Source organism: Lepisma saccharinum, chromosome 13 (genome assembly GCF_977018435.1).
Source record: "Lepisma saccharinum chromosome 13, izLepSacc3.1, whole genome shotgun sequence".
In the NCBI taxonomy this organism is placed as follows: Eukaryota; Metazoa; Arthropoda; class Insecta; order Zygentoma; family Lepismatidae; genus Lepisma; species Lepisma saccharinum.
In genome coordinates this window covers 11,749,431-11,765,230 of record NC_139241.1, presented here as the reverse complement: position 1 = coordinate 11,765,230, position 15,800 = coordinate 11,749,431, and the positions used below count along the sequence as shown (strand labels likewise).

The window sequence follows — 15,800 nt, the reverse complement described above, 5'->3', positions numbered from 1 at the left end:
TTGATTGCAGCATTTGCGGATTTTCCCATTGAGACCATCTGTGCTGAATAGTTTATAGGCCAGAGAGACTTCAAGGCTGTGTGTAATATAAATATGTAACATTCTAAAGGGAAATTAAAAAATAGCAAACCATTTTCAGCTTATTCACAAAATAGTGTGTGACAGTATTTACAGCTAGACTAGGTAGACACAGTTACGAATGATTGAAGAAGATTTGCACTTTTATTTTTTTTTAACATGTTCCATCTATTTTTTGCAGGTGTACTGACAATAAGAAAACTGAAATTTCTTCAGTCACTTCAAAGACCAAAAAAGGAGTCCATCCTTGCAGCATTTGTTGCAAAACATTTAAGAAAAAATCTCTGCTCATAGCACACGAAAGAATACATACAGGTGTCCAACCATTTTCTTGCAATATTTGTGGGAAGTCGTTCACCTGGGCAAATGGTCTTAGAAGCCATAAAATAATTCATTCAGAAGATCACCCCTATAGTTGCAGTACTTGTGGAAACTCATTTAAGAGAAAAAACTATCTTCGAATTCATGTAAAAATACACACAGGAGTGCGTGCATTTTGTTGTAGTCGTTGTGGAAAGTCATTTGTGAACAAAGATGAGCTTTCTCGGCATGTGGTTATACATTCAGATGCTCGCCCTTACATTTGCAGCACCTGTGGAAAGTCATTTAAGAGAAATCCGTGTCTCAAAAAACACGAAAGAATACACACAGGTGTTAGGCCATTTTCTTGCAGTCTTTGTGGGAAGTCATTCACTCAGGCATGTACTCTTAGAAGCCATGAAAGAATTCATTCAAAGGATTGATCCTATAGTTGCAGCACTTGTGGCAAAACGTTATCTTCCAAAACATGTAAAAATACACACAGAAGTTTGTTGTAATATTTGTGGAAAATCATTTTTGAACCAATATTATCTTTCTATGCATGAGGAGGCTATGCATTGAGGAGCTTGTACTTACATTTAAGGCACCTGTGGAAAGTCATTTAAGAAGAATCATAACCTCACGGGACACAGAAGAATACACACAGGTATCACCTATTTTCTTGCAGTCTCTGTGAGAAATCATTTCCAGTAAAAGGTCACCTTACAAGCCATGAAAGGACACTAGGGAGATCATCACCCATATTGGTGCAGTACATGTGGAAAATCTTGAAGAAAGGAAAATTTAAAAGTAACATGAAAATGAACATTAAAGCATTCATCGATTTAGATGTAACCTTTGTGGAAAACCATTTGTTCAGAAATGTGATCTTACAAAAGTCAAAAGGATTCATTCAGTTGTGGAAAACCATTCAGCTATAAACGTGATCTACTTCATGAAGAAGAACATGTATCACTTGAATAGTTTTTTGTGGGAAGATGTACTACTTAAACATTTTAATTTATTTGGATCATAAAAAGAAACATGTTATAGGTTATCCTGCTATCTAGTAATGGTTGTGGAAAATCTTTTCATGTACAATGCTATTTTCTAAAATATATATATATATGTATTCTTTGTATTCAGTCTATATGTGTATCTTTTCAGTTTCCCACCATACATACCCATATGATTAGATAAAAAGATAATCAAGTTGGAAATGTGGTGAAATATACAGGGTTGAGTAAGAAAAACTGACCTGCCTCATTTTACCAGACATTCTCACTGTCTAAAACTATTCTTCCAGACACGACCTTGAGCCATGTCATGTCACGTCACCTCTCCCTCCCCACTGTATGGCGGGCACCTGTTCTTATTAAGGCAGTTGCGATCGGAATTGTGAACAAGCAAGCATCTTGAAAAAAATGCTGTATTCAACATGGAAGCGAGCGGCCATAGTGTATGTATACAGAGGCACCATCTCTATCCAGGCAACATGGGAATTATTCAGGGACAAGTTTCCACATTGCCCCATGCCAGCAAAATAGCACCATTCAAGATTTGGTGAGGAAATGGCACACAACTGAATCCTAGGGATGGCCAAATATTGCATAATTTTCTATCTGAATTTCAAATATCCAGATATACAATTTATCTGGATATTCAGATTATCTGAAATATCCATATTATTCAAATATCTGGACAGTTTTATTGTTTATCTGTTGTACCTGCTCTCCTTGCATTCTTTTATTTTTCATGTTCGTACACCTTCCACGAGATTCTCAACAAATCTGTCATCCAATGTGTTGGTTTATTCCTTTATGGATTCTCAGATATTCTTAAAACTTTACCAAAAAAAAAAAAAAACCAGAACTCTGCATTATTAAGTTCAGTATTTACCATGTTTGCTTATCTTTCAACGTGGGTCATTTATGCAAGAATAATCTTGAACCTTTATTTTGTAATCATTTCCTTAATTTCAGAAACCATTCATACCAGCAGAAGAGCTTAGGAAACTTGAAAACGTAAATACATGGATTATCTGAGCTATCTAAATATCCATATTATCTGGATATTCAGTAATTTTAAATCCAGATATCCATTATCTGGAGTTTGTGGCCATCCCTATAATGAACCATAGCATTGGTCTTAACAAGAGCAGTGTGGCAAGCTTTGGCAATGCAGTGTCATATTCTCCCATGTTATCTGGTTTACCACTGGTAAACCATCTTCTTTTATGTGGATAGAAATTGCAGCAAAATTTGAAGTTGTCAGACTTCTGTTTTTGTTTTACTTGCATATGTGCATTGGTATTTTATTTCTAATGTATCTAACCATAGCCTGCTATGGTCCTTCCAACCTCGGCACTCTACCAGTTCCTATGTTATTACAAGAACTTATAATTTCTGCCGCTACTCACATAATGGCACTGATGCCACCAGACCCATCTGCTTCTACCAAAGACACCTCTAAAGCAGTTGAACTGAAGGACTGAGTGGGCTTGCGATTTAAGTAGGTCTTTCATACCTTTCTGTTGTTGAGGAAGCAGTGCATTTGAACGCAATGGTAATGAAGAATCTGCAGATAAGTTCACTTCCAACACAATTGTGATGAAGAATCTGCAGATAAGTTTTTGATTGATTGAGTTAGTGTTTTAAGTCCACTTTATGCACAGTAAGGCTAATTGGGACTGAACCTACAGTTTAACCTTTAGCCACCCAGGCCTCTTTCGCATGTAACCCCCTTGCTGCCCAAGCTGATTTTCAGCAAAATGCCGAGTTTTATAAAAATGACTGTAGATCGAACGCTAATTGCCGTAGAGAGACAAGTGATATAGTTTTACTTGGAATGAACCATACATTCGGACTATATAAAATTTATGCACATTCGGCATATATATGGAGGGAGGGGGGGAAGGAAACTGAAAATTCAAGATTTTTTTTAAAAAAATGGGGGTTTCCCCCACCCCGACAAAAAGTACAAGACATTGTAACAATACACATGGAAATAATCGCTAGAGTTTTAGGAACACAAAAATAATTGCACTATTATCATATGATAATAGAACACGACTTGTACCCCCAAAACGACATGTCTTCGTGCCACTGACTCTTTCAGAATATACGTAAGTGAAAATTTGGTCAAAAAGTAATTGGAAGAGAAGAGAAGCCATGGTCGACTACAGTGGCGTGCCCAGGATTTTCGAAAGGGAGGGGTTACGTACACTTTTTTTGGTAGTCAGCTCTCATTTTGCCAGATTTTCCTACCTTTGATGTTCTTTTTTTTTAGGAATACTGGACCAAAAGGGGGGGTTATAACCCCCACCAACCCCCCCTTGGGCACGCCACTGGTCGACTATAAGCCTTTTTGAAACACTGCAGACACTATTAGCACTAATGGCACTTGTACAGCTCGTTTCCACAAACACACACATTCACAAACTAATTGTTGAGGTCGTATAACAAACTTCACACAAACAAAGCCAACTGATGTATGCACGAAACCACCACCACTGAGCTACGGGATGTTGCTCGAATGATAGCCAGGAAAGAGTGATGAAAGCATGCCAAATCTTGCCCTTTCTTGCATCTGCCGCACCTTTCTATTTTTAAACAATGCAGGTCACATTGCAGCAACTTGAAAAACATGTGCTTGGCAACAAGGACCAGTTTTCATCTTGCTTTAGAACTTTTCTTTGTAATAGTGCAGTTTTCATCAACCCCTCTTCCACCCCTCCCCCCCCCCCCTCCTTGTGGCGACATGGGAAAAATTCCTTGTGACCTGTCTAGTTTCCAGTGGTGAAGAAAAGAATTGCTAACAAATCTGGCCTTTGTTTGTCAGATTTATTTTTCCTTTGTGAGGAAGCCGCACAAAAAAGGCCGCCATTTTCCCACTTTTTTTTGTTCGACACCAAGACATGCAAGAGTCATCATTGTTTAATATGTCTGTTAACAATAATGTAAAAGAAGAGAATCACAAATCCAGCCAAAAATAGCGACATTATAACGTAAAAACTACGAGCATGCTAGAGGATCTCGATCGAGACGCTCGGGATGCAAGGGGTTACATGTAGGATCTCGATCAAGATGCTCGGGATGCAATAGGTTAAAGTGGGATCCGAACCACTATCTGCCTCCACCCGGGTATCGAACCCAGAACCTCTTGATTACAAGGCGACGTGGTACTACTGTGCCATCGGGGAGGCCCTGCAGATAAGTTCACTTTCAACACAATTGTAATGAAGAATCTGCAGATAAGTTCACTTTCAACACAATTGTCATGAAGAATCTGCAGATAAATTCACTTTCAACACAATTGTAATGAAGAATCTGCAGATATGTTCACTTTCAACACAATTGGAATGAAGAATCTACAAATAAGTTCACTTATGTCTTCAGAATGATCATTAGTAGTGAAACAGAACAACACATTGCACTTTCTCAAAGCCAGCAGTATGCTCTGTTCTTGCAGGTGTCGCTTTAACACAGTCTGGGTAAGAGAGCACAGCATTATTTATGAATTTTCTGAATAGTTCATGAAACAAACACCACTAAAAGTGTGTGATGGATAGTGCATCATTCGATTTTTGTATTTTTTATAAATTTAGTCCATAAGTGCTGAACTACAGGATGAGGTAGGTGTTGGATTTGGAGCAAGGCATGATTTCTATAATTTTCTTTGTTACAAATCCAGCAATAAGAGAGGGAAAGAAGCTCAATTTCTGTCAAGGAGCTCAAATGAAAGCTATTAATAATAATGATGATAATAATAATGTAACAGAGTAATTGTTTTATGCTCTGAATATCAAAACGTAAATAACTTATATATGTACAAAAATGGTACCCCTGGAAAGGGAGTCGTGAAAATATCATTTGGTTCATTGTGTTTTCATGTGAAAAATAAAATATCAAAGTATATATTCATTACCCTCCCTGGCGAAGCATTGTATCCCCACTCAAGGGAAAAATGTTATTTGTTCTGCTGGAAAATAATTTTGTCCCCTCCCCCTGAAAAATAAAATGTTTCGATCTTGGATGTAGTGGAAGTGATGTGAACCTGGGTGAGAACCAGACCCTCTTGTGGAGGAACACCGATGGATTTTTTTTCCTGAGATGACCAGGTTCTTTCTTTCTTAATTAATGTATTTAAAATTCACAGCAAGGTGAAATAATTATTTTTCTTGTAAAAGAATGCACAGTAGTATGAAAACATGGCATGCTATGAAACCATGGATAATTGTTCCCTACCCAACTTCCAGCAGCAAAGTTGGATATAATTAATCACAAACTTTCTTTTGGAACAAATCCCAGGTTAACATTACAATTCATTCATGATAATACTGGCATTTCACTGCTACTTTGGAAGTTAAACTACTGTTTCCATGTAGCTTACATTTTACAGCTGTCCTTGTTTTAACTTATATTAAGAGAGGTTCTACTCACTTTGTAGCAATAGTAAAGATAACTTCGGACATACACAATGAGGCATCCACATAATAACAGTGTAAATTAACACAGGTGGTCATGCAAAGTCCGCTCTGTTCGGGTCAGGGTTGAATGCCTCTAGCAGAGAAAAGTGAAGTTTCAGCAAGCACAGAAAATCGTATTTGTGAGGGTGAAAGTGCTGGAAGGATCGTAGCAGGCTATGTCTAATATATAATAAATATATGCAATAAATAAGAATTATTGCAGTAAACCATGTTAAATTTTCAGAATAAGCCACTACAATGATGTGGTGTTTTTTGGTACACAGCCCTATATTGTCACCTGCTCTTTTGAAAAGAAAGCTGGTCGAGTACTTCTTGCCTAATGTTGTACCTTTTGAGGTATAAACTATTTTTTTTCAAGCTGGATATGTACACTGCAATCCTTGTATTAATGTAAGAAATATTGAGTCATAACCAGGAAGTTGATTTTTAGGTGCTAAAAAAAATTACTTAATCCATTTCACCTACACATTCACTCTTCAGAATCTGACCAACTTTACACAGTTTCTGGCACCCCATGTTTTTCAAACAGATTTTGAAATTTGTCCTTAACACCTGCAAGCATGTCCCTCATAGAGAATTCAGTTTCCTTTCAACTGCACTATCGCCCTTCACTATTTTGCAAAACTGTTGAGTGAAAGTTTTCAGTTTTTCTATCATGCCCCACAAAAGCTTATATTTTGCAGACAGGAACCCCAAATTGCATTGTAAACATCAATCTTTAAAAAAATATTGACATATCGCAATGGATGATACGTCGCTTTTGTCAAACTCATTCACAACAGGCAAAAGCTTCAAAATTATTTATATAGTGTAGTATACAAGACACGTGACCATGGGTAAAGGAGGAAGCAAAATACTTGGATTCTTTGTTTAAACACATCAATTCTCGAAGGTGATTTAACAAAAAGTTTCGTACCATTAGAGACTAATTTATCAGCATCTGGATACAAACCTCAGATTGTTTCACACGATCTGTGTAGTTAACGTATGACACACGTGGCGTGTATCATATTTGTGAAGCTTACGGAAAGAGTGTCACCCGGCATCTTCATGTAGGCTGCACTATCTGTAAGGAAAAGCAATATACAGGGTTTTCCAAAAGGTCATTTCGGGCATTTTGGATGAGCACCAGCACTGGAAAGCCATTCCGGGTTTTAGAATGAGACTGCAGGAATGGATCAATGTTAATGGTGCTCAGTTGGGTGTGTGGCGAGGAGTGTTGCCAGATAAAACTTCAAAGACTGCTGTGAAGTACAAACTTTATTTCACTGAAATATCTGTGTTTGTTACAAAATTATAGTGAATTTAAATGTGGGAAGGACTTTGGAAAACCCTGTATTGTCGTACTTGACACCATTTGGCCAGTCTTTTCGTGGACCCATTGAATAATCTTGCAATTGTCACATGGTTTGCAGAAGCTACAGTCGGGCTGCGATAAGAAGCAGTGTGCAATCAGAACACAGAACGGCAGAACGTGACCAAATTCTGTCTCCTCGTTAGCTGCCATGTGGCTGGGGGTTTTCTGCGTTGCCACGTTCGCACAAACAGGCAGACAGGCTAATCAGCTGTTGGCAAGCTAAGGGAAAAAATAAAATGTCACGCGAAATTAAGCATGTACGTATCAGTATGCTATTTTATGTTATTTCCGTCGTAAAGTGATAAATTAACGAATCTAGAAGTTTGAATCTGAAGTTTCTTGTAGGTTAACGTTAACTTCCCGTGTGAATTTTACTTTCTGGCAAGCATGAAACATTTTCTCTTCCTGCTCTACACAGCAACCGAAAACCTTCACTGAAAGAACCTTTGTTGTGTTTTTATTATGGTACATTGCAAGCATCAGCTACCGGCATCTTTTTACTTGTGTTGTATCGTATCACAATTACCAAGAAAAGAAAATGCGTCTTGTGTAATGAACAACTGTGGCAAATCGTTCTCCTTTGATTTCATGCCGCCTCTCTTTGCCATCTTTGTCATGCTGCAGCGTTCGTCTTTTTTGCAACTCGATACCGACCGCAGCTATACCCGCCTATTGTTTTTGTATACGAAACTCGCCCTTTGTTTTATAAAGACATGGAATTTATACTTCTGTAACATTGTTGAAGCTTCAGAACGTTCAAATGAAATGTATTTCTTGAAAATTAGGGTGAATTACGTATAAACAAATTACGTACAACTTGGTTTCGTTAACAGGTTTTTAAATTATATTTTGCGGAAACTACAAAAATTCACCTCTAAAACAGAATTTCACAGAACTGAGTTACTGTATTACGGAGAAGAATTTATCAAGAACAAATCAAATGTGTGTGAATTGATTGATTGAGTTGGTGTTTTAAAGTCCACTTTATGCACACTACGGCTAATCTAGAATGGACCTACAGTTGGAAGTGGGATCCAAACCACCATGTGCCTCGACAGGGTATCGAACCTAGGACTACTTGATTACAAGGCGACAATGCTTACCCTACCACTGTACCATCGGGGAGGCACATGTGGGTGTGTGAAGTGAGATAATTTGGGAAGCTACATGAGAATACAGGCTCTGGCAATACAGAGTTCAATAAATTACAACGAAACGCTTGGCAATTGCTCGATTTTCGTAACATTAATGATACATTTGGTACATGTGTTATTAATGCTTCGAGCTACCTGTATGTAAAAACATAAAAAATGAATGAAAGAACAGAAGTAGTTAACGTTGTTCCTTGAAATATGAACAGAGTCGGAATGAGAACAATGAAAGGGTCCCGTTGTTGACTTTAACCAGATGTTTAATCCTGCACGTGTTTCTGTGGGCTTGCAAAAATTCTGAAGTAGGTCAATCCGGCAACGGCACGTCACTACCAGAGTGGGTGGTTCCACGCCGGTTGCTAGCGCATCCCGACTTTAGTTCTTTGGACTAGAGCAAAAACGAAATTTTCTAAGCATTTTCATCAGTTTTCAGTACCCCCATACTCGAGGAAAGATAATGTTTTCAATTGAACTAATTCCAACAGAAATGAAACCAACTGCCCCTATATTAAAAAAAAAATGTGAGGAATCCGATTTTCAAGAGTCTACCACTCTCTGACCTGCAGGTTCGTCGCCATCTTGAAAAAAATGGATCCAAAATTCACCTTGAAAAGTAAAAATAATATCTTGAAAACGGTGCATTGTACACAAAAAGTGAACATAAACAAAATGAAAGTGCAGAAAATTTGCTAAATTATGTTTTTTTGTTTGATAGAGCTATCATAAATCTTAATTGAATTACAAAGCTTCAAACTTTTTCTTTAATGTTTAGAATTAGCTTAAAAGTTTGTTTCCGACACAAATAACAGCAACTATGTAAGAAACTATGCAATTTATGTCCTAAAGTCACTGGACCAAATTCATAGCTCATGATTTCCTCTAGACAATGTTCTTTGTTTTGTACCTTTAGATTCAGGGGTTGAGGAGATATGTAGTTTAATGCAGAGTCACGTGTTTCCCTATATTTTACGTGTTCCATGTGTTATGGTATTGGTTAGAATGTAATATATATTTTTTCTGCATTGTTTCGTTCACTTGTGTTTGTTACATGTTGCTTTTGTTGTTCAAAAATGACCCAGTAGCAGCGATTAGGTCTAAACTGAAGGGGTGGGGAGAGGGCAAGTATGGTTTACTTTCTACTTTACTGCAATTAGAAAGCATCGTATTGAAAAAGGAATTAGGACAGATGATTTTGGGTTAAAATCACTGGTAGATAAGGCTTAGCATTAAGGGACCATAGTGTGGGGGCAAAAAGTTTGTGTGTTAGGGTTGACTACTCCCCATGCCCTCCACCCCTAATCGCCACCACTGTCAATATATTGAACTAACATGATATGGTAAAATACGGTTCTAAACCGGTCACTTTGCCTACTTAAGAGTCCATTTCATAATTTTTCGTAGATACCTGGTGATAACATGTTCAATTTGATCATTTCTGCACATACAGATATGCACTTGTAGCACAGGTGTTGCCTCTGATGCAGCAAAAGGAGAACATATGCGTAACCGATTGAAGATCTAAACTCAACTTCCCAATACGCTTGGCTTGAATGAAATTCTGAAGAATATCGAGCATCCTAATGTATTGCAGCCACAGAGCAGCAGTGTCCTGTTATCTTTCAGAGTTGAACCAAATGCTGATCAAGATTCTTCACCACTAGAGCTTTAAGTTACATTAGTGTTTACTTTGGAATTGAGCAGGCCAATGATTATTGAATGCATTCGCATTTTCAATATTATTTTTTTTACCTAGCAACACTGCCATATTTGAAAACTTGTTTTTCATGTGATTTTGTTCATCACATATCTTACGAAAAACTACACTACTTCACTCCTGGTTTGAATTGATATGATATATTTAGAAGTGTACCATGCATGCAATGTCAGTATAAAAGGCTATAGAAAAATCACAACTTTCTATCCCTACTACATTCATGTTGTATACCTGATAGAAGTAAGTACAATACACAATGACTACTAATCGTAGAAAATTGATCAGGCTCTATGGTGAAGTGGTTAGCACATCATGCTATGAAGCCAAGAGTCCCATGTTTGATTCTTTGTCTGGGCATGTGTCTCCTTTGTGAGTGTCTCTTCTTGAGTTTCATCATGTCACTTATCTTCATGTCTGCTATTGGTCAAAAGTGGCAGAAAAGCAAACTAAAATAAACCAAAACAACCAACCAAGCATTACAGATTCTCTAAGACTTACCAGATGAGGAATCCAATATTGTTGTTCTCCCTCCAGAGGCAGCAAAAGTTACAAATAAAGAAGGTGATTATATTATCTGTAGTCCAAAAATTATAAAATAGACTAATAGGAAGACTTCAACATGAATCACTCAACTTAACTTATGTTTTTAACATGGAAGTCAACAAATTTCGAACACATTACAATACAAAAAATTAATTTCCATAGCAACCCGCTCCCATCCAATTATGATATTTAGCACAGAAATAGTCAATTGATGTCTTCAAAGCATATATTTTTTTTTCAAAAAAATTAAAAGTGATGTTTTTGAGATTTTTCGAAAAACTTTTTTTTCAAGTTTCCTAAAAATTACAAAATTCAAATACCACAGTCATGTTGTATTTCAAATTAAAGCTCCCTATGTCAAATTGTTTTTACAGCTGTTTAAAGATTTCAAAATGTTGTCAAATTTTGGGATTTTTGCTTTTTTGAAAGTCTAACTAAGTTTAAGGGCATGAAGAGTGGTTTCAATGTCCAGCCGGATGCGAGGTTCAAAACAGCCCCTCCCCCACCGAGCTGAGGAAAAAAAGGTCTGTGTGCTGGATGGTTGTGATAGGGGGAGACAAAACTTAGCATTAAGACAACTTATGGGAGTATTATTTTTACTTGTTCTCTTGTGAATACCAAGATTCCGATGGCATAGAAAAACTCTTGAATGGAAATCTTAAAATCATTGAAGATTTGATTTGTTGTTGAAAAATTCCATAAATTCCCATTTAATTAGCCAGAAGTTGAATTTGTTGCATCTTTTTCTCCATCATGAATGTGTGCGAATCTTGTTCATCATGTTTTTCAAACATCTTATCTAGCTTAACCCATTAACGCCGAAACAGCATTTCAAGTATTTTTTTTTTAAATGCCATAGTGGAGGTCCAAATAAGTTGAAAGAAACGTTTTTCTTGTCAAAACATTGTTTGTTTGCCTTGATTACAGTCTGGCAGATTTTCCTGCCACCAGGCATTTAAGATAACAATTTCAACTACTTTTTAACTTTCTTTGTGGTTATTTTGTTTTTCTATTTATCTACTTAACAAGATTTTTTTATTCATTGGTGTCTATAGCATAACTTATGTGTAGGTAATATATACAAACACATAAACATACAATAGGTCCAAAAATGTGCTCTAAATATATTTCTAAAAGTTACATTTTTTTTAGCACATAGTTCAACATGAAGCAGAATTATCAATCAACCTCTTGTGAACATCAGTTAAAATCTGCTCCATAATGCATGCCAAGCCTTGAAGTACTCAGGATGGAGAGCAGATACACATTTACCACAATTGTATGTAGTACGTCCTGAACATTTCTTATATCATGAATTAGGTGTATTGCTCTTCACAATCCAATGTCCAGTGTTATCATATTGGAGTGCATGCTGTATCTCTTTTTTAAAAAAATGATGACCTGGTAACCCTTCTTGGTGCTCCTAACTGCTTGATGAGTAAGTCTTACTTTGTAGTAATGGTCATTGGTCATTTTCATGTTATCAGCAAAATGTAGGTGGCACATTATGTGATCAAATGTATCATCGTATCTCATGGCACCAGATATCATTTCATTGTGCATATTTAATGCATCACTCAATACATACTGCAGTTTGGTTACCTACAATACTCAGAAACAAGAAGTATTCTAATGAAAGTTTAGATTTTTTTATTTTGTTATTGGCTCAGTACGTAGATTTTTCTAAATTGCATAATGTTTAGTTTGTTCCACAATCACATAAATAAAATGTGCTGATAACATCAATCCAGAGATGGTCCAAGTGTACTTGCATAATCCACAGCAGTTGGAGGGAACCATGGATGAAAATCTGGTGCTTTGCTTCCAACATGCCTTTTGGACAATATTCATTTTCTTTCTTCCTCGTATTTGCGCTTTTGTGGTTGTGAATTTCCATTACCAGGATTCTTCAAAATTCCTGCGTATCTCTGGGACAGTACATCTCCTTTTGTTCGGAGAATTATTCTCCCTAGCAAGTGTTCTTGTAGTTCTTCTGTTTCATCATCTGTTTTTTCCAAGTTAACATCTGTATCTGCTCCAGAGTCTTCAACTGGCGGCAGAAAAGCAATGATCCAGTAGCATGCCCAGGATTCTAGAAAAGGGGGGGGGGGGGGGTTTAGTAGTCAGCCCTCATTTTGCCATAATTTCCTTCTTTTGTCATCCTCTTTTTTAGGAATACTGGGCCAAAGGAGGTTATGACCCCACCAACTCCCCTCCCTTAGGCATGTCACTGAGACATGTAACAATAATTGATAAAACATGTACCTAAATATGTAGTGTCAATGAATATGTAATATTAATAATAATCGAGTATCAAAGCAATGTCAGGAATTCTATTATTTGAACATATTCAGCATAATTTTAAGGACATAAGTTGTTCAAATTATTTTTTTTTATTAAATTTATAAACCCAAAGAAGCACAGCAACACATACATATTTTAAGAAACCAATTTTGTCAATCTAATTACTTTTCACATCGCAAATTATTGTAGAATACGTAAATGTAGGGGCAGATTCAAGATGAATTAATACATACAGGACTTATGTTTTGTTACAGAGTGAAACACTAGGTACTTTTCCATGTTTTCAGCTGTCATTCACTGCCATGAAACTCCAGTATCTTTCGATCAATAACGTAACACAGTCCCCGTATTTTTTGGTCTTCAGCTTGTCTTCTTTCGACTTGGCATTCAATTTTTAGGTGATCGTAAGCACTATACATCGCATTGATTAGAAAATATGGCATCACATGAGCTACAAATATTCTTCATCATGTTTCCAGAAATCGGAAATATAGAAAAAGGATCAAGATAGGAAAAAGTTACCGAAATATGTTGTTTTATATAAAGTAAATTAGCAAATATGTAATGTCCAGCCAAATATGTAACTAAAACTTATGCAAAATCATTTTCCTGTTCTAAGTATGTCTCTAGAAAGGAATAGAATACGTACGAGTAAGTACATTCAAATCCAGGCTCTAATGATGACCCTAATTGCAACATAATCGATTAGAGTTTACGAGCTGTATCTTTGCGGGTGACCTTGGCTATTATGCTCAGAGAGACAGAGTGAGAGATATCCGTAGTTGCCACCTACTCACGTTTGATTGGTCGACAGCAAGGACAGAACTCAAGGAGAATGACGTGCAGCGACTGAGCTCCTCCCCTTGCTACTGCGCAACCGGGTTTGGTCAAGGTTCACCCGCAAAGTTACAGCTCGTCAACTGTAGCAAATAAAGAAGTTATGATCATTTAAAAATAGGGAATGACTTATCACACACCCTGTAGGGACAGGCATGAAGTACTGAAGCAGATTATCTCAAGTAGAAAACAAAACACTATTAGGGGAAAGAAAGACCAAAACTTTATATCATAGCATTTAGTGTCTGAAATTTGCACTTTTATTTTTTTTAACATGTTCCATCTATTTTTTGCAGGTGTACTGACAATAAGAAAACTGAAATTTCTTCAGTTGCTTCATCAAAGACCAAGAAAGGAGTTCACCCTTGCAGCTGTTGTTGGAAAACATTTAAGAAAAAATCTGATCTCCTAAGACATGAAATAATACACACAGGTGTTCGAACATTTTCTTGCAATCTTTGTGGGAAGTCATTCGCCCGGGCAGCTGATCTTAGAAGCCATGAAGTAATTCATTCAGAAGATCGTCCCTATAGTTGCAATATTTGTGGAAAATCATTTAAGAGAAAAAACGAATGTCAACAACATGTAAAAACACACACAGGAGGGCTTGAATTTTGTTGTAGTCATTGCGGAAAGTCATTTGTGAACAAAGATGGTCTTTTGAAGCATGAGACTATGCATTCAGGAGCTCGTCCCCATGTGTGCAACACCTGTGGAAAGTCATTTAATATAAAACAGACTCTGAAAATACACGAAAGAATGCACACTGGTGTTCGACCATTTTCTTGTGATCTTTGTGGGAAGACATTCATTCATAAGAATGGTCTCATAATCCACAGCAAAATTCATTCCGAAGACTGCCCCTACAGTTGCGATATTTGTGGAAAGTCATTTAAGAGAAAACATGATGTTCTGAAACATGTGAAAATTCACATGGAAGCCTATGCATTTCATTGTAAGCTTTGTGGAAAATCATTTTGCAACACAGATGATCTTTCTAAGCATGAGACTATCCATTCAAAAGCTCGTGTTTACATGTGCACCACTTGTGAAAAGCCATTTCACAAAAGAGCTTACCTCAAAATACATGAAAGAATACACACGGGTGTTCGACCATTTTCTTGTGAACTTTGTGGGAAGTCATTCATTCAGAAAAGCGATCTTACAAACCATGAAAATACTCATTCAGAAGATCGTCCCTACATTTGCAATTTTTGTGGAAAATCATTTAAGAGAAAAATTGATCTTCCAAAACATATAAAAACACACACACAATTGCATGAATTTTTTTGTAAACTTTGTGGAAAGTCATTTGCGAACAAAACTAATCTTTCTAACCACGAGGCTATCCATTCAGGAGTTCGCAATTACATTTGCAGCACCTGTGGAAAGTCATTTACGAGAAATGATTCCCTTGCAGCACACAAAATAATACACACAGGTGTTCGATCATTTTTTTGCAGTCTTTGTGGAAAGTCATTCATCCGTGCAGCTGATCTTAGAAGCCATGAAAAAATTCATTCAGAAGATCGCCCCTACAGTTGTAAAATTTGTGGAAAAACATTTAAGAGAAAATATGATCTTCCAAAACATGAAAGAATACATACAGGTGTTGGCCTATTTTCTTGCGCTGTTTGTGATAAAGTATTTGCACAAAAAGGTAGCCTTAAAAGCCATGAAAGGACACATCTTTCAAGATGAAAAAACACATTAAAGCATTTGCCCATTTAGACATAATCTTTGTAGAAAAGCATTTGTCCAGAAATCGCGAGAATTCATTCGGGCGATTGACCATACAGTTGTGGAAAATCATTCAACTAAAAACTTGAAACCATTAATTCATGAAGAAAAGGTTACATCACTTCAGCATGGTTGCAATTTTTTTTGCTTGAAACAATGCAATTAAAACAGATCACGCTAGTGTATTAAAATCGGGAACGTTTATTGTGAAGTGCAATGCTGTGTGTCATATATTAAGTTGCTTTATATATATACACAGAGTGTCATTTTAATGGCACCCACGGACCA

At 36.8% G+C, this 15,800-nt stretch overlaps 1 protein-coding gene across 1 annotated transcript in view; it reads left to right on the top strand.

Moving 5' to 3' along the window:
* The window catches only part of LOC145997174 (uncharacterized), a 65,707-nt gene extending 50,309 nt beyond the window's left edge, over positions 1–15,398 (top strand). The window contains 2 exon segments of the mRNA XM_083133867.1: positions 14,069–15,200; positions 15,203–15,398. Of these exon segments, the coding sequence (XP_082989993.1) occupies positions 14,069–15,200; positions 15,203–15,268 (1,198 nt within the window). The 3' untranslated portion in view covers positions 15,269–15,398.
* Positions 15,399–15,800: the final 402 nt, after the last annotated feature.